This window comes from Fusarium mangiferae (genome assembly GCF_900044065.1).
Source record: "Fusarium mangiferae strain MRC7560 genome assembly, contig: FMAN_scaffold016, whole genome shotgun sequence".
Taxonomy (NCBI): domain Eukaryota; kingdom Fungi; phylum Ascomycota; class Sordariomycetes; order Hypocreales; family Nectriaceae; genus Fusarium; species Fusarium mangiferae.
In genome coordinates, this window is record NW_024573936.1 from 879,814 (window position 1) to 903,139 (window position 23,326).

General features: G+C 49.6%; 8 protein-coding genes and 1 non-coding gene across 9 annotated transcripts; 4 read left to right on the forward strand and 5 right to left on the reverse strand.

Moving 5' to 3' along the window:
• Positions 1–324: 324 nt before the first annotated feature.
• On the reverse strand, positions 325–2,260 carry FMAN_10585 (uncharacterized protein; the record flags this gene model as incomplete). Its single annotated transcript, XM_041823938.1, has 4 exons — positions 325–1,359; positions 1,428–1,841; positions 1,916–2,118; positions 2,212–2,260. The coding sequence occupies 4 exons, from the start codon at positions 2,258–2,260 to the stop codon at positions 325–327; spliced, it is 1,701 nt and encodes a 566-aa protein (XP_041689468.1).
• A 919-nt stretch (positions 2,261–3,179) lies between these two features.
• On the reverse strand, positions 3,180–3,782 carry FMAN_10584 (putative Gim complex component GIM3; the record flags this gene model as incomplete). Its single annotated transcript, XM_041823939.1, has 4 exons — positions 3,180–3,372; positions 3,429–3,496; positions 3,574–3,702; positions 3,756–3,782. 4 exons carry the CDS (start codon positions 3,780–3,782, stop codon positions 3,180–3,182), a joined length of 417 nt encoding a protein of 138 aa, XP_041689469.1.
• A 331-nt stretch (positions 3,783–4,113) lies between these two features.
• FMAN_16223 (uncharacterized protein) lies at positions 4,114–4,513 on the forward strand (the record flags this gene model as incomplete). The annotated part of the gene is made up of 4 exons (XM_041823940.1): positions 4,114–4,209; positions 4,264–4,295; positions 4,353–4,434; positions 4,487–4,513. The coding sequence occupies 4 exons, from the start codon at positions 4,114–4,116 to the stop codon at positions 4,511–4,513; spliced, it is 237 nt and encodes a 78-aa protein (XP_041689470.1).
• An 863-nt stretch (positions 4,514–5,376) lies between these two features.
• FMAN_10583 (uncharacterized protein) lies at positions 5,377–6,860 on the forward strand (the record flags this gene model as incomplete). Its single annotated transcript, XM_041823941.1, has 5 exons — positions 5,377–5,534; positions 5,595–5,622; positions 5,680–6,184; positions 6,239–6,615; positions 6,666–6,860. 5 exons carry the CDS (start codon positions 5,377–5,379, stop codon positions 6,858–6,860), a joined length of 1,263 nt encoding a protein of 420 aa, XP_041689471.1.
• Positions 6,861–8,263: 1,403 nt separating this feature from the next.
• Positions 8,264–11,287, forward strand: FMAN_10582 (related to stress protein ORP150; the record flags this gene model as incomplete). Its single annotated transcript, XM_041823942.1, has 1 exon — positions 8,264–11,287. The coding sequence occupies one exon, from the start codon at positions 8,264–8,266 to the stop codon at positions 11,285–11,287; it is 3,024 nt and encodes a 1,007-aa protein (XP_041689472.1).
• Positions 11,288–12,433: 1,146 nt separating this feature from the next.
• FMAN_16224 (uncharacterized protein) lies at positions 12,434–13,878 on the forward strand (the record flags this gene model as incomplete). The annotated part of the gene is made up of 4 exons (XM_041823943.1): positions 12,434–12,686; positions 12,736–12,850; positions 12,902–13,026; positions 13,085–13,878. The coding sequence occupies 4 exons, from the start codon at positions 12,434–12,436 to the stop codon at positions 13,876–13,878; spliced, it is 1,287 nt and encodes a 428-aa protein (XP_041689473.1).
• A 1,078-nt stretch (positions 13,879–14,956) lies between these two features.
• Positions 14,957–15,613, reverse strand: FMAN_10581 (uncharacterized protein; the record flags this gene model as incomplete). Its single annotated transcript, XM_041823944.1, has 3 exons — positions 14,957–15,290; positions 15,360–15,449; positions 15,552–15,613. 3 exons carry the CDS (start codon positions 15,611–15,613, stop codon positions 14,957–14,959), a joined length of 486 nt encoding a protein of 161 aa, XP_041689474.1.
• Positions 15,614–17,946: 2,333 nt separating this feature from the next.
• On the reverse strand, positions 17,947–18,018 carry tRNA. The gene has a single exon. It is a non-coding gene; the product is annotated as a tRNA-Thr (tRNA).
• A 1,855-nt stretch (positions 18,019–19,873) lies between these two features.
• Positions 19,874–21,493, reverse strand: FMAN_10580 (uncharacterized protein; the record flags this gene model as incomplete). Its single annotated transcript, XM_041823946.1, has 1 exon — positions 19,874–21,493. One exon carries the CDS (start codon positions 21,491–21,493, stop codon positions 19,874–19,876), a length of 1,620 nt encoding a protein of 539 aa, XP_041689475.1.
• Positions 21,494–23,326: the final 1,833 nt, after the last annotated feature.

A 23,326-nucleotide genomic window follows, 5' to 3' on the forward strand; every position in this document is an offset into this window, starting at 1 on the left:
AAGCAAACTTTTGAAAATACTAGATATCCTATGAACGGGGAGACATGACAAGCACCATGTACTTGTGAACGAAGGTCGACTATGGAATTTTATTCATTCTGTCTTTTTGGCCTGCCGGAAGTAACAAGCCTTACGTATGCTATCTCTAATGCCAGAGTGTTGTTATTCTGCTCCCTTGTCAATAGATCAGGTGTCTTGACTCATTGCCAGACTTTTGTGCGACTTCACAATCCTTTCCGTGTACCCAGATATGCTGCAATCCGATCAAACGCGGGTAGAATGATGACCAGAGGTTGCACAAGCAAGAAGGAGACCGTGACGTGACTAAACAGTTTCCTTCTCCTTCTCCGTTTTTTCACTTTTGAGCTCATAACGCTCCTTTCTAGCTCTCGCCTCGTCCTCTTTCCGCTGCATTTCCTCCTTTCGCTCGCGTAGTGCAATGCAGAACTTTGAGCGAGATCGGATACTGGGACCCTTCCAGATGAAAACAAACGGAATGAAACACATGAGGGCACTGAGACCACCGAGAAGAGAGCATGCACCATTGATGTGGAGTTGACGGAACATGGGCTTTGTGGCAAGTGGTAGCACAACAGCAAAGAGAGAGCGTGTCGTAGAGGCGGCAGCATTCGCAGAGGCAGCAAAGATCTCATACGCATCTGTGAGGTAGTTGAGTATAGCCATGAAGATTAGCATGAAACCCATCCCAAACAAGACACCGGCAAGCATAGGGGCGGCGAAGGGAATCTCTGCACGGGCAGACCAACCAAGCCAAAAGAGAGAGACGACGAAGAGGGGGCCACCGAGACAGGCTAGAGGTAGACGACGATACTCCTCGCGTTGGACCCAGGGGGCATTACGCTCTGTAGCACGAGCAAGTGTGTTATCCCATGTCCAGAAGATTGGAAGGGTCAGAGCTGCACCACCAAATATTGGAAGATATGCGAGACCAGTAACGCCTGGTGAAAGGCCATAGACATCTTGGAAGATGATTGGGAATGCCTGAAAAGACATGTAGAATATGGAGTAGACAAGGGAGAGATAGGCGCAAGAAGTTGTCACAATGGGCTCAGATATGATCATGCGAAGAGGGCGAGTCAAAACCACAGTGAGAAGCTGTCTCAGGTCTGTTGTCTCGAGGTCTCGAGGGGCAATGGCACGAGACGAAGGATCTTGCTTGCGGAGTTTTCGAGCGCGGCGTGAGAGAAGAATCGGGCCATATGTCTCGGGAAGGAAGATAATGAGGACGAGTGTAGAGCCTGCAATGATGAGAGCAATCCAGAAGACCCAGCGCCAGCCAATATTAGGGCCAGCGAAGCCAGATAGGATAGGAGAGAGGATGGGACCACCAGTAGTACACTATTGCCAGGTCAGCTTATACCATGCATGCAGGAGCCTTTGAAGATTGGTAGGTAGAATATACTCACCACCATGAAAATGGCAAAGGCTCTGCCTCTGGTCCGCGGGTCATTATACACATCTGCCAGGATACCAGCCACGATGGCAATAGGTGAACTAGCAAACGCTCCGCAGAAGAAGCGGAAGATCAATAAAGCAGGCCAAGTGGGAGCCAGAGCACAAGCCATAGTGAAGATGGTGAAGAGACAAAAGGTGACCAGACTTAGATCTCGTCGTCCATAATGCTCGCTGAGAGGACCCCAAACAACCGGGCCCAACACATAGCCTATGAGGTAAACGGAAATGGGCAAGACGCTCTGTTCTTCCGAAGTGATGCCAAAGTATTTGGTGATATCAGGGATGGCCATACTTGGAAGGGCAGAGCCCATGGTAGAGTTGATGACGAGAACGGATGTGCATAGTAAAACTAATTTCTTTTTTGTCTGTTGTAGGCCTCTACAATTAATAAAGCCGTTCCGTATTTTGAGAGGAGGCAGAAGCTTGGTTGAGGACATACATCTGACCAATTTACTGGGTTCTCTGGATCGTCAACTTCCCAAGTGACGAGGACTTCGTTTGTGCGGCTCCGGGTCCGGGAACGGATGTTGTGAAGGGCGCCAAGACCTCGGTCCGCTGCCTCTTCCTCATACCGAGATTGAGCTTCGATTTCGTCGAGATGATGTATATGATCTGAGAATGAGCTACTTCTCCTCCGTCCGCCTAACAAATTGTGAGCTCGAGTTCACTCCAGAATACAATAGTTCAGTCTCGGGAAGAAGAAGAAGAAGAAGAAGAAGATTGGCAACGACTTACGGTATGGTGACGGTTCCCGTGTTGTCTCACTGGATTCACTTGCAGCCATGGTTTCTTGGCGTCTGGAGACACTGAAGCTATTCACATGAGAAAACAATCAATTGGAAGAGTAAAACAGCAGTAACAGCTATATTCATGTGATGTTGCAAGGAAAAGAATGAACAATACGGACAAGCACACGAAGTGGATAGGTTCTGCATGCACTCTTCTCCCCCATGACTTCAAAATTGGCCGATCCGGGTGTTGCATATCTATGGGCTAAGTGGCTACGCCCTCCCTCTTCCTGATCTTATTTGGGGTGCTACTCAGGCTACTGTAAGGCGTAATCCAATGCATGGAGAGAGGCATCTGTGTGGCAATTCCCCATAACTACCACAACAGAAGATCCGGAGCCGGGCCTCAAATATGGGTCACTCATGGGTAAAAGGTGGGATTCGCGGCGCCGATGATAGAGGCGGCGGGTGTGGGAGCTTGAGGAGCGAGGGGCTACAGCATGTGCGGGAGCCTCTTCCGCAGGTGAGGGGAGGTCGAGGGGCGTCATGAGAACCTTTGTTGTCATTCCCCAGAGCAGTTCCCAGGGTACTACGGCTCAATTCTCGATAGTCTGGAGAGTTGGTCCGCATTAGCTTCAATCAACTCAAAGAGCGAGCGAATCGCTGTGGTTTGGTCATCAAAGTTGGGGTTGCTCGAAGTGGTTCTTGGTGACCGATAACCCGGGAATAGCAACCGGACACAAGACCAAGGAGCTGAGCTGTTCCATAGACATGCGAGTTGCTGACCCGGCTTTCGATACCGGAGGGCGTGACCGGCGACCCCCAATGGGATTACAAATAAGGTTGCCCACAAACGTTGTGATGTGCAGAAGAATTGCTGCATTCACGAGAGACTGGATAAGGATTCTTCCGGCTGAATCGGTGTGGCTTTTTGTGGTTTCTTTTGGAGGGGGTATCAGCTTCGATTTTCTTTGTTCAAGTCTCTAGGTTGATCTGCTTTCCGAATCTGGCATATAGCTCGACCTTGAGCTGGGTCATCTCCTCGCGGATAGATGATAGCTTCTCCTCCAAAGATGTTGACTCTTCCTCGAGCTTCTCTGTTGCCTGCTCTAGCATCTCCTGAGCCTGCTCTACCGAGACATGGAAAAAGGCATCGCCAATCTTGTATCTGTGTCCAAGTCAGTATATTGGGTATTCGATTTTAGGAGTGTTTCGCTTTCGTACTGGATCTTTTCGTCCTCATCGGCGAGTTCAAGTTCGGTGGACAAATCGTCAAGCTCTTCCTTTTCCTTCTATATAGCAATATTGAATCAGTCGGTGTTCAACGAAGCTCACGAGGCATTCCGATGCTTGTACATCGTGTACGTACGGTTTTTGTGCTCAGTTCCTCCTCCAACAAAATTTCTCGCTGGTGTAGGCGACTGAATCTGTTGATCTTGTCCTGGTCCTCACGTCGAACCTCAACTTCGTCGGCTGCCTCCTCGTCCGCCTTTGAAAGCTAGAGAGCTGTCAGATATACTAGGATCATACCTTTGATCGAGGACAACTTACCATACGACGTTGTACTAATGAAGCCATGGCGGGAGACTGAAGATGCTATCGCTATTGTACAGATCTCAAGCTTGTGAGCCTTGCGCACAATCAACCCGAATCCCAAGGTGGGTTACAGTGCGTGCGTGTTCTCGGCCGTTGACCTGGCACTGTACACCCCTCACTCACTCCACTGGAACCAGGGGCTTCTTCGATTTGAGGGTGTGAAGCTCAAGGTGAGCTAGGTACGTACTGTATGCTTTTCGGGCGTTACCGATTGGATTATTCCCGAAGTTTGGATCAGTGAGGTCAGAGTAGCAACGGTAGAACGCGCATTGTCAACACCACAAACTAAAACAACAACCATTTCTCATCAACCATGGCGCTCGGAAAGAAACCATACCCCAAAGCCACGGTCAAGAAGATCATCAAGGCTCATTCAAACCACAATTTAAAGAAGAATGCAGATGTTACTGTGCGTTTAAACGTTCTCATGGCCGCAACTGATGCTAATGTTTACTTGTCTTAGATCTTCCTCGACTACGTCCTATTCATGGAAACGTACGAATCTGACGAGTCCTTCTGTACCGCGACAATCCAAGCTAACTTAATCAAAAGCCTTATCAAAGAAGCGGCGATCCACTCGAAACAGTCAGGCGAACGAGGTCTCTCTGCGAGGAGCGTCAAGAAGGTGACTAGAGTATGTCTCGTGAAGCATCTTCTCTCCACATCTGCTGATCCGTGCTGTCTAGGATACCTTGACCAAATTCAAGGGTTGAACAAAACGAAGAACTGCGACAAGCAACGAAACCTACCGGACTCACAACAGAGTTGCGATCCTCAAGAGCCGCGCCGTCATTGAGAGCCATACAGGCATAGACGCGACATCCGACATGGTACAACAGTATCACATACACCGCAGACATTACAGAGTTGGGAATGGAGGCACTGTATGAGTTACCCCCTGACGGATTCCGCGACCGGGCAGAGGGCATCGCGAGGTTGAAAGAACATAGCGTTTGCGCACGAGACCACCCACCTAACCTCATCTCAGCTGAATGCGACGATTGGGTGGGGCTTTTTTCTTGTCATGACGATGATGTAGACCAACGAGAGAACACTCCGTCTCTATCCGTACAAACAACATTAGTAGATTAATAAGGCAAACAATGGATGAGTCTTGATAAAGAAAATACTGCACTCAGCCTAAAATTCATCATAATGTGAAACCATCTTATACACACAGCAATTGACAGCCCCGTTTTCTCGGCCAGAAACAATGACAGTGTCAATGCAGGGGGTTTGCTGCCTGGGCGCTCTGGGGTTAGTTAGTGTTGGTACTGGCACTGGCACTGGCGGGCACAGACATGCAAAGCTTCGCTGTACCACAACCTAACTCGGACTTCTCCTTCTCCTGCTCCAGCTCAGCTACCTCGCTTTACTCTTCTCCACCATCTGGACTCAACTCTTCTCTCTCCTCCAAACCATTCTAAACGCATCTTTAGCATTTAGCATTTTCACTTTCTCAAACACTCAACGAACCATCTCCTCTGTGAGCCTGTCGCACACATCGCTGACAGTGCCGTAACTCTCCGCGCAAACTCTCTTCCACCAAATCACACGATCTCCTCATCCTACCGCGATGGCTGCTCAAGCTGTTCAGCCTTCCAAGTCCGCGAAGAAGAAGGCCGCCAAGGCCCTCGAGCGAACCGAATCACCTGCGCCCAGCGTTGCCTCTGCCACTGCCGATAAGAACAGCGATGACAGCTTCGAGAGCCCATACATCAAGGAGATCCAAAAGTATGTTTCTGGGGCTTGAGTTTAATATGCGCAGACGGTAGAGTGCTAACGATCACAAAGGAACATCCGAAATGTCAACAAAAAGATCGTACGTGCCTGGTTGCAGCCCAACTGTCGATCATCGTCACACTGACTTTACCGTTAGACCAACGCTTCCAAGACCGACTCCCTCCTGAGCCAGAACCCTGGCAAGTCCCTTGATGAATTGGTTGAGTCTCGAATCATCAACAACGACCAGAAGGCCCAGATTCTCAAGAAGCCCGCTCTGCAGGCCCAGCTAGCGCAATACGAGGAACAGCTTGTGCAATACCAAAAGGTTGACGAGCAGTACCGTACACGTGCCGCCAGTGACAAGGCAGAGTGGGAGAAGAACTTGGAGAAGGCCAAGGCCGATGCTGTTGCAGAGGCCAAGGCTGAGTCTACCAAGTCTCTCCATGACAACCTCCTCGTCCTCTCACAATTTTTGCGACTTGCTGCCTACCGCCGCGAGGAAGCTCAAGACCCCGACTCCGATGAGAGTCAAGCTATCGAGGGTGTGCTTCTTGCCATATACTCTGGTGATGAGAATGCTGTGCAGTCTATGCTCAAGCTTGTCAACGGCTCTGAGGATCAAATTTACAGCGTGCCTGGCGAGCAGCTACAGACCTCTTGTGAGTATCCCAAAGCAGCTCAAATTCGTACTTGTCTTTACTAACAATACTTAGTCTCCAAGGTCAAGGCCCTTGCTCAAGAGTACAAGACTCACTTTGACGAGCCTCAGCCTGCCGAGGGCGAGGCCGAGCATGTTAAGGATGTTGCTACCGATCCTACTATCGCGCACGCTGCCGCTACTGAGATTGAGGCTGGCGACACCGCCGCTCCCGTTGTCGCTGAGCCTTCTTCAACCTCCAACGGCTTGGCCAACGCCAGTGTTGCTGATGATGCTGCTAATGCCGTCGCCGAAAGCCATTGGGACACGAGTAACGATCTGTCCACTTCACAGGAGTGGGTCGATGTGAAGCCTGCCGAGGCTGTTGAGGCCGATGCTACTGCTCCTACTCGCGTCGCCAACACCCACTCCTGGGCTGATGACCACCCTGAAGTAAGTTGATTACTTATTCGATAATATACGATCAGATGCTAACAAGTCAGACCACCGCCCCTGCTGATCCCAACGATGGATTCCACCAGGTGCAGCGAAAGGGCCCCCGTAACGAAGGTGGCAACCACCGAGGTCGCGGACGAGGCGAGCACCGTGGCCGAGGTGGGTTCCGCGGTGATGGTCGTGGCCGTGGTCGCGGTCGCGGTGGTGCTGGTCGAGGCGGACGACGTGGCGATGAGGCTTAAGCACCTCGAAACATGGCATGCGGTAAACACACAAACTTACGAATCTCCTTTTATCTCCCGGAGGCAAATGTACACCATGAGATGACGGCGTTTACAAGTCAAGATTTCTATCTAGGGCGAATAGCCAGGGGACGGACGGTGGACTTGAGGACTTTGCATTTTGGGGTTTTGATGATTTTGGGACTCGGATATACATCTGGCCACGGTTTCGGTTGGAGTTCTCTATACCTTTGTAACAAAATAGGCCTTCCGGGGATTAGGCAGTAGGTAGATAATGTGAATGGATACCCGCCAAATGTGTTTGATGTGTGACACATGATGCAAAGTCGTGTGGATATTGTAAACCGAGCCATTGAGTTATGGTATGGTTCAAATATTACCATGAAGATCGGTACTACATATTATGTCAAGAGTATCGTCTCATTACATGGTGCTGGACATGCTATGATGCCTCATGACAAGGCTGAGGGTCAAAGCTAGAGCTCCAAAGTGTGCCGTCATAGGGTTGACAGGGGGTCTTGGAGAATGTGGGGAGCTCAGAATGTCATGTTATTGGTAGATAAATTGGCCACATTATTGACTGAAGAAGAGCAAAGGCCACGTGCGTTCAATCTCATGATAAGGCCATAACGAAACTCCACTGAATATTGCGTTTAGGTAGACCTAATACTCTATACATCAAACCTCAAGAAACATGTCTTGTTTGCATAGTAGTTAGAGAAAACCCATCTCGCCTAGTCAACCCATATGATATCTATATCACAGTTCAACTTTTATCCCTAAATCACTATACAATTTGAATCTAGTCAGTATAATCATGAAATTACCCAAGATTACGGATACCTACCTCCACGCCATCCATCATAAGCTATAGCCTAATTACCAAACATCATGAACTTCTGAGACCAAATAGGCCACTTGTCACTACTGGGGGCTTTGATGTGTCAAGCGAACTCGATGCTAGAGCGAGGCCTTGACTCGAATGTTCCACTGTAAATTCTTATCGCCCCAATAATTTCGAGTCGTCTGTCTTATCTGTCGCTCAGCCTTGCATAGGGACTAAACGTCACCGCCGCCATAATACCTATTGTTAGCTGTCCTCTTTCCATGAGTGGCTGGACGCTTCCACTAACTGAGCTTCTAACAGCCATCGTGGCTTCTTGCTCCCCCCATTGGAAGAGGTCTCCATTCTGGCCACATCGTCCAGTCCTCTCTCTCTCTTCTTTAACTTATATATACAAAAAGAGTTTCTCCGGGCTTTTTATTTTCCTGCCCATAGACGAAATCGTCTTTTTGTTCTCTTTTCTCAAGAGGCAAAGCTCCTCGCTGGTTACAAAAAAGAAAAGAAATACTCTCTGCGAATTGGTGTGCGCAACTGAGCGCACCCCACCAAAACCACCATCATGGCATCTCGAGTCTCGCCGCTCATGACGCTTTTGGCGACAATCTTCCTCTTCGCCACAAATGTTTTCGCAATCTCAGCTGTTTTGGGTGTCGACCTTGGTACCGAGTACATCAAGGCCACTCTTGTCAAGCCTGGAATTCCTTTAGAAATCGTCCTAACAAAGGACTCCCGACGAAAAGAAACCTCCGCCGTTGTCTTCAAGCCCTCCAGAAATGGTCCTCAGAAGGGCGACTACCCCGAGAGGGCCTATGGTGCAGACGCCATGGCTCTCGCCTCTCGATTCCCTAGCGACGTCTACCCGAACCTCAAGACCATCCTCGGCCTGACCACTCAAGATTCTGTGGTTCAGGAGTACGCTGCCCGACACCCTGCGCTGCAATTGCAGTCCCATCCCACACGAGGCACCGCCGCATTCAAGAGCAAGTCCTTTACTGACGATGTGGAAGCCTGGATGGTTGAGGAGCTGCTCGCTATGGAGCTGCAGAGCATCCAGAAGAACGCTGAGGTGGCCGCTGGTGATGGAAGCATCGTCCGCTCCATTGTCCTGACCGTTCCTCCTTTCTATACTGCCGATGAGAAGCGGGCTCTTCAGACTGCTGCTGAGCTTGCCGGTCTTAAGGTCCTGGGACTTCTCAGCGATGGTCTCGCCGTTGGTCTGAACTACGCCACTACCCGGGAGTTCCCCAACGTCAGCAACGGATCTAAGCCCGAGTACAACATCATTTTCGACATGGGCGCTGGCTCTACCAAGGCTACCGTCTTGAAGTTCCAAGGCCGATCTATCAAGGATATTGGCAAGTTCAACAAGACTGTTCAGGAGGCTCACGTCCTAGGCGCTGGTTGGGACCGCACTCTTGGCGGTGACTCCCTCAACTACCTCATTCTAGATGATATGGTCAAGCAGTTCGTCGAGTCCAAGGCCGCTCAGAGGGCTTCTGTCGCTGCTGAGAGTGTCAGGTCCCACGGCCGCGCCATTGCGAAGCTCACCAACCAAGTCGAGAAGGTTCGCCATGTCTTGAGTGCAAACCAGAACACCGGAGCCAGCTTCGAGGGCTTGTACGAGGACATCGACTTCCGATACAAGATTACCCGCACTCAGTTCGAGGAGATGGCTGCCGAGCACGCTGAGAGGATCACTGTTGTAATCAACGATGCCCTGAAGGCGGCTAACCTCGACATCATTGACATCGACTCTATTATCCTTCATGGTGGTGCATCTCGCACTCCTTTCGTCCAAAAGGTCCTTGAGAAGGTTTCTGGCTCTCCTGAGAAGATTCGATCCAACGTCAACTCTGATGAAGCCGCCGTTTTCGGTGCTGGTTTCCGCGCTGCTGAGCTCAGCCCCAGCTTCCGTGTCAAGGAGATCCGAATTGCCGAGGGTGGTTTCTACCCCTCTGGTGTGAAGTGGGAGACCAAGGAGGGAAAGACTCAGCACCAGCGACTCTGGTCTGCCGTCTCCCCTCAAGGCGCTGCCCCTAAGGAGCTTACATTCACCAACGAGAAGGACTTCACTGCCACTTTCTACCAGCAAATTGGCTCTGATGAGAAGGATGTTAAGACTCTAACTACCAAGAACTTGACTACCACTATCGCTGCTATTAAGCAGAGGTATCCCTCTTGCGTCGAGTCTGAGGTTCGCTTCAAGCTCGGTGTCAAGCTCAGCGGCGAGAACGGTGAGGTTGAGATTGCCAAGGCTGCTGTTGAGTGCGAGGCCGAGGTTAAGGAAGGCCTCGTAGATGGTGTCAAGAACTTGTTTGGCTTTGGCAAGAAGGACCAGAAGCCTCTGAAGGAGGGTGAAGGCTCTGAGGAAGAGATGAAGGAGGACAAGTCTTCTTCTTCCACTGCCTCTCCTGAGTCTGCTACCGCTTCAGCAGCCGACTCTGCCGCTTCTGGAAGTACCGAGGAGGTCAAGCCTGAGGCCAAGAAGCGAGAGATTGTTGGTATCCCTGTTGAGATCGCCATGGAGAACCGTGGTATTCCTGCCCTTACACCAGCCGAGATTTCCAAGTCCAAGGACCGTCTCAAGGCCTTTGCTGCCTCTGACAAGGCGCGTCTACAGCGAGAGGAGGCTCTCAACCAGCTTGAGGCATTCACCTACAAGATTAGGGATCTCCTTGAGGGAGATGCCTTTATTGCGGCTTCTACTGAGAAAGAGAGGACCAAGTTGGCAGAACTTGCCAGCGAGACAAGTGACTGGCTCTACGCCGATGGTGCAGAGGCTACCAAGGATGTTCTCAAGTCTAAGCTCAAAGTTCTCAAGGACCTAGTCACACCCATCCAGAAGAGAGTTGAAGAGACCGAGAAGCGACCTGAATACCTTACTGCACTAAAGCAGACTCTGGAGAACACTCAGGGATTCGTCGACAAGATCAAGGGACAGATTGCTGAGCATGAGAGTTGGCATAAGTCCGCCTCTGAGTCCGCCTCTGCATCTTCATCAATTGAGTCTTCCAGCACCGAGGCTGCGCAAGAGAAGGCCACAGGTGACTTTGACGGACTGGAAGACGAAGATCCTGCTGTTACGGAGGCCCGCAAGATGGAGCAAGTGATTAGGGAGAAGGGGCCTATCCCCCCTCTGTATACTTTGGAGGATCTCAAGGAAGTGATTGATCTTCACAAGGCCACTCTGGACTGGTTGAATAACCTCGAGGTCAAGCAGTCTAAGCTTGCTGCCACTGCCGATCCTGTACTCCTCATCAAGGACCTCAAGGTCAAGCGTGACAAGCTCGAGAAGGCTAGCGTCGAGGCCGCCCTCAAGGGTGCCAGAAAGGTGGAAGAGAAGAACCGACAGGCCAAGAAGGCTGCCAAGGAGGCTAAGAAGAAGAGCAAAAAGAGCAAGACAACAAGTGGAGAGGCGTCACAAGAGACGGTGCAGCTTAACGCCGAGGACTTCATGAAGGACGGTGAGATTGATAAGGAGCAGCTCGAGAAGTTGCTCAACGATATGAAGAAGGAGAACGAGAAGAATGAGAAGAACAAGAAGAGCGAGGGAGAGAAGAAGCAGACTCACGACGAACTATAGACGATGGCGTATTGACTTTTGATCTTTGCTTTCTCATAACGAAAAAGAAGAAGGTGGAGCTGGTTGTTGATACGCACGCACCTTGATTGATTGATTGTTTGATACCGGGTCAGATGACGAACGATAGAATATCTGACTCTGACTATGCCTACCATATGAAGTAGAATACCATGAAGATGGACATATGGATTTCTCACCAATGAATGACGAACGGGATCGCAACGTGAGATGTTTAGTATGTCGGTCCTGTTTCACGGGCCGTATCGCTTAGATATATTGGTCGACGGATCCGCGAGTAACGAAGCATTATATCGTGACCTTTGCTGTCTCTACCCGTTCCACGTCCATGTCCATGTCTAGCTCCCTAGGTACTAAGGTAGCTTGGTAGTATCGTTACTCATCCTCATGGTCTTGTGAGCCAATCTCATGACCCAAGTCGAGTACAGGTGCCCCCGTATCTGTATTTTCAGGATGGAGTATCTAACGTGCCGTCGTTGATTGTTTGCTACCAGAGACGTGGATTGGATATTCATGCATTGTTACGTCGCAGTTGCAGGTTCCCGTGTTTGTCCCCGGCTGGAGCTGTAGGCGAGAAAAACGATCCGATTACAAGAGGTTGTGTAATGGTCGGCGCGAGGTGATGGGCTCGTCTACGGGGAGTGGGTGGCCTTTGGGTGTTACAGAGCGTGGGCCGAGGGCCTAGATATGGAGGTTGGTGATATAGGGGTCTCGGCTTCTACTACTCGAATGAGACGTTGCGAGCTAGACTGTCTTGGCCGAGAAAGTGTCCGGCAGTGCCCATTGATAGCTGTAAGGTACGTAGGTTAGTAGGTAGGTACCTTAAGGCAACCAACTGTAGCACCTCCGTCCCAAGCTCTCTCTGGGTCTGGTATTTAGATGATTCACTGGCCCTGTCTACCTAGGTACCTTACCTTAGGTAGGTATCAAGTTCCAGCTTTCCCTCCTTCTTTCTCTGTTTCCTTCGTCAATCTCTCTCCCAGTTACACCTTCCTGTGTATTACAACATCCAGTCAACTCTTCTCGTTTATCCCATACCTTAGTTTCTTCTTCTCGACTAAGGTACCTATTCCCTTATCATCCTTCAGCCTCTTGACCAACCTCGACTCGCCTCCTCCAATCTGAATCATGAGGAGCCTCGCCTTTCTTGCCGTGCTGTTGGTAGTCAGCATTGCTTCTGCTTCTGCTTCTGCTTCTGCTTCTGCTTCTGCTTCTGCTGCTACCACCCCACAGCACAAGGGTCGCAAAGGCTTTTCTCTCGAAGCTACCAAGAACTCAAACTCCAAGCCCGATTTCGTTCGAGAATGGGTCGCAGCTCACCAGAAATGGGGGAAGGGTGTCTCTCCAGAGACTTTGTCTGCCTTCTCACTTCTTGATGACGGTATCAACTCTAATACTTGTCGTCCATTCACACACTAACCATTTTGCAGATGGCCGTGTCGATGTGAAGCCCCTCGGAGCAGATGAAATCTACATCGCCGATGTCAAAGTTGGAAATCCGCCTCAGACTCTCAAGATGGCCCTCGACACTGGCTCTGCAGACTTGTGAGAAACATGCCCTTAGATACGAGCGGTTTATGCTGACTTCCACTTCAGGTGGGTGCAATCTACAGACACAATCTATCGAGCCAACCCTGAAGGTCCTTGGGCTCCTCGTTACAAGCCCAACTCTTCCAAGACATCTCGCCGACTTCGCGATGCCGAATGGGAAGTTGAGTACGGTGAGAATTATCTCTCGTTTCATGCTGTGGGGACATGTTGTGCTGACCTCTTTGATAGTCGACGGAACTCATGCTAATGGCATCGTCTACCTCGACACTGTCCGCTTGGGAGACTTTGAACTCAACAACACAGCTATTCAGTCTGCTCAGATCGTTGCTCCTCGCTTCGAGCGTGAAACTGAACTCACAGGCATCTTGGGCCTTGCCAAGTCTCTCCCCAGCAACATCGATCCTCCGACTCCGTCTCTCCTTGATAAACTTCGTCCTCTACTGGCTGATCCAGTCTTTACCGTTGATATGCGTCGTAATGCGACAGGTCGCTTCGATTTCGGTTACATTGATGAGAGTCGAGCCAAGGACAACATTTCATGGATGGCCACACGGGAGGATAGCCCCCATTGGGATGTCACATTCGACACTACAGCCTGGACCGGTCTTCGTCAAGTCTGGATGGCTCACACTTTCGAGGCTACTATCGACACGGGAACTACACTGCTGTTTTTGCCCGGGGATCTGGCCAGTATGTACTGGTACGACGTTCCAGACATGCGTGTAGATCCTCGTCTCGGCGACTCGTTCACGTTTCCTTGCAAGTTTTCCAACGATCTTCCAGACTTGATGTTCAAGGTGCCGGGCACAGAGCACGTTCTGAGGATTCCTGGACCGTACCTCAGCTACAGCACAACCGACAACGATTCAGACTACTGCTGGGGCGGTTTGCAGAGTGCAGAGAGCTTGGGTGTTACCATCATTGGTGATATTGCGCTCAAGGCCTTGTATGTCGCATTCGATCTCGAGAACAACAAAGTTGGGTTTGCCAACAAGGATCTTGATGATATCGATGATTGGTAGTGGTTGTGTTCATGGTCATGGTTGTGGTGGCGTGGGTTTCGCGTTCGGCATTTTAAAGCATGTCGATATGTAATTCTGGAGCTGTCGATATAGGTCGGCTATTGTGATGCTTTGTAAGATGAGAAGAGCTAGAGCCATTCATGTGTAATAAAATCAAAGCCATATCAGAACTCAAGGGCAGAAGCGAGGCATTGTTCAAGTGACAAGGTGAAGGATTACCCGTATATTTCAACCCATGCCGTAACTGGGAAAGATACATATAAACCTCATTATTCCGGCCGTGAATTCAAGTCGATTGAGGCACAGTTGATGCACTTGCTATCAATTGACATGCATACCAGTCCATCCAAATACATTCCCGTCCTATTCATTCCGTCTCATCTCAACTCATACAAACAGTCCCCGGCCCAGTCCATCCAATCCACTACCCGCCATGCTAGACTTGGACGTGGACGTGGATGCTATCCTCCCATAAACAATATGCAGCAGCCTGACGCAACAGTTGAAGCGAGAGGATGAAAATAATAGTAAAATGATGTTGCAAATGCTGCCTCTATGAACGCCGGGAATCTTGGTAGCGAACGACAAAAAAGGGGGGGGAAGGGGGGACTTCAGGCTGGGGATGCGCCGTTGATTTCCCCCGGGCTCCTGAAAACTCCTCCAGCAACCGAAAAACATTGTTAATAATAAAAAATAGTCGAGGGCGTTTGACGTTATTAATGCGCCTCGGCTGCAATTCGTGGCTTTCTTCGAAACAATGAATTGGCCAGTCGTCGAGGGTTGCGCCGCCGAGTCAGTTTTGAAACATGTTCCCCATAAAGATGAACGGTCGTGCTGGAGAGCGAATTGCGGTCTGGCCAAGGGTTGGATGCAGCTCAGCCGTTGGCTCTCCGGACCCGCTACCGTCCACTAGCTCATGAGGGGCGACATCTTCTCTTGTAAGAGGCTGACTGGCGGTGATGAGTGAGATTTGGCCCTCGATAGAATTGAATGGTTCATGGAGAGAAAGGGAGCAGCAAAAAAAGGTCAGATTGCTTTATTCATGGTCTCCGTCTTTATAAAAAGTCAAAAATATTCGTCAGCGCGGGCCGTCTTGCAAGTCATCGCGGGTGACGACGTAGTATTCACCTTCACTGGCACCCGGGGTCGGGGGCATGTTGCCCGAGGAGGGAGCTTGCTGAGAAGCGCGGGCTGTTCCCGGTCGTGAGCGAACCTTGGAGTCATCCGTGGGAGCATCGAGGGAGCTTGGCTGCTGCTGAGTCTGGGACTGGTTGGTGTTCTGTGTCTGGACCTGTGGCAGAGGAGAGCGCTGCTGGGTGGTGCCTACAGAGCGACGTAGGCGGTCTTCCATTTCGCGGATGCGGGCTTCGAGAGAGGCGAGTTCTTCGGTGTTCTTGTCGACTGTTTGCTTCCTGAACAAGGTGAAATGCGGTTAGATGCAAGGTTTCTGGCGTGAAACGGTGAGCAAGTGGTAGACCAACTTATCGTGGACTTGCTGATCCAGATCGGTGAGCGAGTTCTCGATGCGGAAGATGTCCATCAACTCTGCACTAAAAGAGCGGGCGATGGTACTATACGAAAGAGGGATGTTAGGTCTTGGCTCGCGATCACATTGATTTTCTAGACGACATGGCGGGCGTCTTCAATTGAGGTGAGTATAGGGGGATACGGACGATTGAGGGCGACGGCCACTGGGCTGCCAGTCGCGGTCGAGCTCTTCATCGGTGAGAGTCATATTGGTTGCTGATTAAACGAGGTTGATATGATAGAAGCTGAGTGAAGTAAAGCTAAAGGTCGAGGAGTATGGAATTGGGTATCACAGTTGAAGGCGCAAAGAGATGAAGAGTTGGGAATGAGAATGAGAATGATGGATGGAGGGAGAAATGAGACGGGAGCTCAGCTCTAAAGACAAGAAAGGCACTTGTAGTGGCCGTAATTAATGGAAGTTTCCAAGGGACGGGTTCTACCTTTAGAGCTTGAGCTACTGTAGAGCTAGCGACAGCCATTTCCTGAGGTGAAGTGGGCTCTCCCTCTCGCCCCACACGCGACCCGGCGCCCACGCGCACAGCGCATCTGTTAGGGGAGGGGTTCACTGTGAGATCCACTCCAGCTGGCCCTAGGGCAGAAGGTCCCCTGGAATTAGCGGCTTTTTCTGGCAGTCCAAGGGGGATTTGATTTGATGGAGAGGGGAGGGTGGGGGTGTGATGTAGAAATAGGTAGGGTGTGCATGAGGTTGGGAGTTCAAGTTTAGGTTCTTTGATGAATGAACCTTTTTTTTTTTCCACCTACGGATGCGGATTGAAAGAAGAGATCATGATATAACGGTTTAGAACAAAGAGCCGATGATCAGTGTGAAAGCGGCTAGGTTCGAGACTCAATGGTTTGTTGTGGTCTGGAGATGTGACAACGTGGTTGAAAACGTCAGGAGGAAAAGTCCAAGACATTGTTGATAAACTCTCCATGACAGACCAAAAGCCGCAGTGATAGCTTCCATCCGTCAAAAAATGTCAGATAGATGCCATACAACCTTCCTTCTTCTGTGTCGTCAATATCCGTGCATTGATCAAATAACCTTGAATAGTCCTCACGCCCCCCGCAAAACAGGCGGTGATACGACCCCCCTTGCCCTGTTCGAGACTTGATGAGCAGATGAGGAAAAGGTTTCTATTTGTTTAATGGATAATGATGATGGCTTCTCCGTATCGATTTAATGGCTAATCAACAGCCGAGATGGCCTGGGCGTGACGAGGTCGTATCTGGTGGAACACACACGCCCCCAAATTATCATCATCAATAAGAGGCTGAGACTGAGACTGGAGGAGGACAGGACGAGAAAATAAAGACAATGCATTACATGCGGACTGCTCCTGAGCCTGTAATTAACTGAGAAACCCCCTATTCTGAGATACAGACAACAGCGAATTCGTCTCATCGCAGCACACTCTAGTAATCATGATGAACCTGTTATTTCTTGGTGTAGACCTCTATCTCGCCAAATTTCCACTCATTTACCCAGCCATGGCTCGGCAGCGCCTATCATCATGTACCTACTGTACGGATACTGACTGTATCAACCAACGCGCCCAAGCGAAAAGGGGGCCGAGTGGGTGGATGACATCAATTTTAATTTACGTATCTTTGAAATCCCGGTTCCATTGTTTTAACTGAATGACGATGCATGATTACCTGCTTCTCTCTCCTTCTAGTCTCTCTCTCCTGTGATTTGAAACGAAAGCATCTGCATTTGTCGCGTGCTTCATTGGTTGCCATTGGATAAGTAAGGCACGTTCTAAGAGAGACAGGGCTATAAAACGCCATTTCATTAATTAATTAATCGATTCAATCCAAAAGGCACGCGCCATCTTGACGAGACTAGGATCGAGTGAAATTTAATGCTGGTTCCACTCCCTCTTCCTCTTTTGTTCCTCGCTCTTTCATGCCCCCGATCTTGATGATTGCACTGACCAAGACTCTCCGCTTTTTGGCTGGGATGAAGTGATTCTCGTGAAGTCATCACGGCTTTGACTTGGACTAGGGTGATGAACTGAGACATGTCATGGGGCACTTGCACCCGACATTTCTACCGACTAAGAAAGAGTAAAGATCTCCAGTGACTTGTAGACATGTACATATATGTTTTGGCCATGATCTTCTGTTTCATATCGTCAGGACATGAACACTGCACAAGACTGAGTAAAGTGTTTGGTTTAGGGTAGACGTGATGACCATATAATGACCAGGCATCTCATCCCCCACTATCCGTACACGGCTCGAACCGAGACTCGGTCATCCCGATGTGATGCATCAAAAGACTTGATCCATGTGTATATGTCGTTTCGCTAAGTGACTTTATGTTTACAGGAGAGGTCCGTCTCTTGGTCTATTGTGCTTCTTCTTTAGACGCTTCTTGGAGTGTCGCCTGTATAAGTAAACATTATAGCAACAAAGCAAACCACAAAAATCAGTCCCAACATCAATGGTCACTTACGCATCCTATGATAGATATTGTGATATCCTAACGACTTTGAAAATTCAGCAAAAATCACTAAAAAGAAACGCAAGTTCACATGCCCCGTACTGGAATCGAACCAGTGATCTTATCATTACTAGTGATACGCTTTACCACTGAGCCAACGGGGCTTAATTGTGAGCTTGTTAGAGGATTCGCTGCAGATTGGCAACTTGAAGATGCGAGAAGGCCAGTGGAATTTGGTGATCATAGGTAGGATGAACCAGATACTACCTAGTCATGACAGTGACCATTGGATGTAAGTCAAAATGAAAGCGAGGCCGTAAAGTTTGAAGCCAAAGTGCGGAACGGATAACTCTATCGTGTTCTTAAACTCAGAGTGTTTGCATTTACGATAAATTTAGAATTCTCTACTAAGTTTCACGTTGATTTTCAACGTCGATATAGAATCATGCTTTCATCCTATCAAATGGGCCAAAGTCAGGACTAATTATGAACTGGCTCAGATGGTTCATCTATGGCTGGAACTCAAACCAAGCAATACCATTCGTAAGCCAGAAGATGTCCAGCTATGCCAATGAACATGAGATACAGACACGTACTGATTCCTCAAGTAGATAACTTCTCAACATTGTTCATCACTTTACAAACGAGCGCAACCAGACAATGAATCACTCCCTGTTTCAACATGAACAAACAAACGAATTAGCTAGCTATACCCTCCCCGAAATTCCAGTATTCACTCCGTTTAAAGTTGAATGTTCAGTGCTATCTGCAAACTGGTTGCCACTGTCACTGCTATGTTGCCGCATACAAACGCCGTAGCAACTGTACATTCCCCTCGGTATATCATGTTACGTCCTACCAATCTCGACTCTTCTTCCAGTAAAACAAATACTACTCCCGAAACATTCAGAACTATACACTCGCCTAGATTTTGACCAGAAAGAAACATTGCTAAGCTCTGTTCCATCAACAGAGGGAAGTGAGTCCTCTAAAACCATGCCTCCATGGTGAACATATTACCTAACCAGATACAATAGAACACAGCAGTACGACTAACAGAGAACCTTGGACCCCCCTGCCCAGAACCATCATCAGCAACAACAATGAACAACCCTGCTATCGGGACCCTTGAGACCCCTCGACCTGGTAGATCTCTCCCTGTCGGCTTCTCTCGAGATGCTGGGGCCGGCTTCATGCTTGGTGGCCTCGGGGGCGTCATTGGCTTTGCTATCTCGTACTGTATCGTCTGCTTCATCATGAGCGTCGTTCGAGCTCGACGCCAGCGCAACAGACGCCAGACAGCGGTAGAATAAGGATACAGCGCCAAACATCGATTCCTTGCAGTCTGAGATATATCCAAAACGAGGCTTGGGTAGTTCTGGCAGGGTGGTATGAGATGAATCTGACTGGAAGTATCATTGCATTGGTAGACGGGAGTTGGGTCAACGATCACAGTAGAGTCACAAGATTCGAGAACTTGAAGACCAGACCCAAGTGTCTTTGGAAGGACAGTTTCTGGTAGGACCTGGAATGTCAGAAATACTGCTAGGTCACCATCTCACCAACAATCATTAGAGATTCCTGAATATACACCTATATCAGACCGGAGACATGACATGGTGCAATCAAGGTGAACCCGGACTCAAGCACCATTCAAGAGCTGTGTGTAAATGGTTTGAGTCAGAAACCTGTGTCAATTCTTTCTACCTAAAATCTCTATATATACAATACTTCATCTGGAGAAATCAGCCTCGAAGCAACAAGGGTGTCGGGCATTAGTAAGTTAACAAAACGCGGAACCGAACTCCAACCATTTAAGGCGCAATATCAGAAGAAACAAGGACTCAATTCCGATTTTCTATCCATCTCTGGCGTGTTCGCATTTCGCATATGTTTGTCGTGTATTTGATTTCATGAAGCATCATTGGATTTGTTCATCAGCTTTCATCGTGTATCGTTGATGGACCGTACCCATCTCGTGTTCACTCATAGCAGTCATGTTTTCATGAACTCGTCATTTTAGCTGCGGATCGAAGGGGTCTTGCCGCCGCCAAATGCAATCGAGGGAACAGCGTTAGACTGGACTTCAGCTCGCTTCTCAGGGTTCTTAGTAGGATCGTTGAGATCGTCACCATCAGCACCGGGGTTGGCCATCTCGTATTCGAGAGTCTTGATGAACCAGTAGAAGCAGACAGCAATCAGAGAGCCGATTCCGGGACCAACCCAGTAGATCCAGTGCTCGGAGTCGAAGGTACCGGTGATGACACAAGGACCAAAGCTCCGGGCAGGGTTGAGTGACCCACCAGTGAACTGGACGCCGACCATTTCTGCAATGAAAAGAGCCAGGCCGATACCGACGGGAGCAATAAATGTGGCTCGGTGCTTCTCTTTGGCAAGCATGAAGATGGTGAAGACCAACTCAGCAGTGAGAAGAGCTTCAATGAACACACCCTGAACCAGAGATGCACCACCTCCCAGAGTAGTTCGGACGTTGAATGTCTCAGGAAACAAATATCGTACCATAACGGAGGCAAGCATTGACCCAAGAATCTGAGAGAGGAACAGACAGATAGCTCTCGTCATGCTAATAGCCTTCACCATCAGCATGGCAATGGTCACGGCAGGGTTAAAGAGACCACCGCTGATACGGAAGAAGACCCAGACATTGACCATGAGCGAGAAACCGAAGATGATGGAGATGTAGAGGAGCTTGGAAACGTTGAGACTACCAGTAGACTCTCCCGTGGTAGTCTTGCTGTCGGTTTGGGCCTGAATGTTGGCAACTTCTGTACCGGCAAAGGCGAAGAAGAGGAACATGGTAGTGCCGATAAGCTCGCCAAGACTGGCGACGAAGTGGTTCTTGAAATTTGAGTTCATCCACTGAGTCAAAGGAAGACGCATGATCTCTGATTTCTCCTTGGGACTGAGGTTACTCCACTCAAGCTTGCCTGTAGAGATATTGAAGCCATTGAGGGTAGAGGCACGTCGGTGATGAAAAGGTCGATGAGGATATCCCATCTCCTCGTCCATCATTCTGCGTCCGCCAGTGGAAGGCATGCGAGGGTCGTCACTGCTGTAGAACTCTTCGTCCGAATCATGAGGGTGCGCTCGACGGCGGTTCATGAATGTGGGAGGTGGGTAAGGGCCTCTTCGAGCAGTGTAACGATCATTGCGACCTTCATTGCGCCAGTATCGCTCATAGTCACTCACTGTGGGGTAGTCGGCAGCCTGGTCAAAGTCGTAGTCTTCACCACGATAGCGTCGTCGCGACGATTTCATGGAACCTCCAGAGTACTGAAGAGGCTCTCCACCATCCTGAGAGAAGCGAGCCGTCTTGGGAGTGACAAAGTTACCGGTGCGAGAGCCAGGACGGACTCGACTGGGATCTTGACTGATAACAGGTTGGAGGGGGACTACTGTATCAGCCTCGGAGTTTCTGTTGCTGACTGGAGGGTTGTCTCCACGGGTGATGACTGGAGTAAGAGCTGGGTTGGACGGTAGGCTGTCGGCTTCAGGAGAGTTGTCTCGCATGAAAGGGACTCTTTCATTAGAGGATCCATTGGCTTCAGGAGGATTAAAGGCGGATGCGTTGATAGCAGGTGTACTGCGAGCAGATCGGCTTTGTATGGAAGAGGACATGTCGGATGGAGAAGAAGAAGTGAGAGTCGTTTCAATAGTAGGCAAAGGGTCAAGAGACATTGAATGAAATAAGTTGAAAACCCAGGATGAGCTCTCGTCTTTCACTTTGAGAGATAAGCAGTTGAGATGATTGAGATGATTATAGATTGATAGCTGACAGAAACAGACGACGAAAGTCAGTATTTATGATAAGAAGAGCATCATCTCATGAGGCTGAGGTCAGGGTCCCCAAAGGGTTCACCAAGTGACCCGTCACCCCGACTCGGCCCTGATTCTTGAGGCTATCCTTGCTAATGACATCTTGAGGAAGGCTTTGATGGTGGGTATGTAAGTTGAGCTCTAAAGAAAGCCGAGGCGTCAGCGTGCATCAGGACGAATAGAAGCTGCGCAAGTTGAGATGCGCAGCATGGAAGCCCTGAGTTGGACGAGAAGAAGCAAAGAGGAAGACCCAAAAGCTTGGATCTTGTGAGAGTCAGTGGAGGGACCAGTTTCATGGGAGGACCCTGAAGAGGAGCGAGCCGACGTGGCGCGAGGGAGGCCGGTAGTTAAGTGAAAACGAGAATGACGTAGCGCGAACGGCTGAAGATCTCAGCGATGGTGACAGCTTGGACCGTTAATCTGGATCGTTGCCAATGAGACGGGAGAGATGAGGCGTTACATTGGGCGATGAACCAGGATGATGGCTGTAGATGAGGCTGGCGATGCGGGCCCACTCGACTCAAGTTGAGGGACTACACGTAGACCGTGCATGGTGAAGGCGTTTCTAGCCAACGACGAGAAGAAATTTCAACTCCACGTAGAGCCATGAGCTTATGTTTCATGTTGAAAGTGTGCGCTAAGGAGCCAAACCAGACGATGTCCTGCATGCCTCACTCTTAGTTGGCACGGTGAGACTCGAAGCGATATCGGTATCCCCGTACAACCTCAGATTCTGGGTATGAGGACGGACCCTGGGGCCTTGCCTTAGCTTCAGGTACGATACTGGCCGTTGAACGGTTATAGCGGGCATGGTCAAGGCGTTGCGTTGCAGCGGAGAGACTGGACGGGCACCCCGTGAGATTCAATTGATTAAGGAATTGTCGTATTGTTTCAATGTAACAAGATCGAAGATCACGGCGAAGGGCAAATGGTGCTGCGCATTCGTCACCAGGATTAACCTCCCTGCTTGATGTAGGTCAGCGGCGTAGCATACATAGATTTCAGCGATCAACACGACACCGACTCCGAAGACCGAAGAAGATGGAGGGTACTATATTCATAGGCCCACAAGGGTCAAGGCCAAAAGTTCCTTGTAGTCGAGTCAAGAACTGTCAGTGTCAGTGACATTCTGCCTGTCGGTGAATGACATGACATGCGTCAGATCTCGGACCAAGATTTTCTGGAAGCTTTTTTAAGCATGAGGCCGGGGTCACAGTGGGAGAGGCTGGCTCCTGGTTGGGTTGCAGTGATACAGTTAGTAGGTAGTTTTGGCGGGGTAGAAGAGGAGGACCCTGTAAGTTGCAACCAGGAAGTTCGGTCGGTAAGAGGCGACTTCGGTTATGATTAGGCTTTGGAGTATGAAAATAACTCAACTGAACAAATGATGATATTGTATAGAGAGTGTATCGGGCCTGCAGAGTCGTCGCATTGCATTGGCTCGTAGCATTAATTCTGCTTATGGCTGAACTGAAGTGATGATGTTTGAAACAGTCAAGGCCGAGGGCAAGATTGACAGGGATCAACTTCAGCTGAGGTGAGCCTAACTTAGACAAGGCAAGACACCTAAAATAGATTCGATAGAGGACCGGACACGTGATAGCGCGTCCAACTGTCCACTCACATCCCATTTTCCAA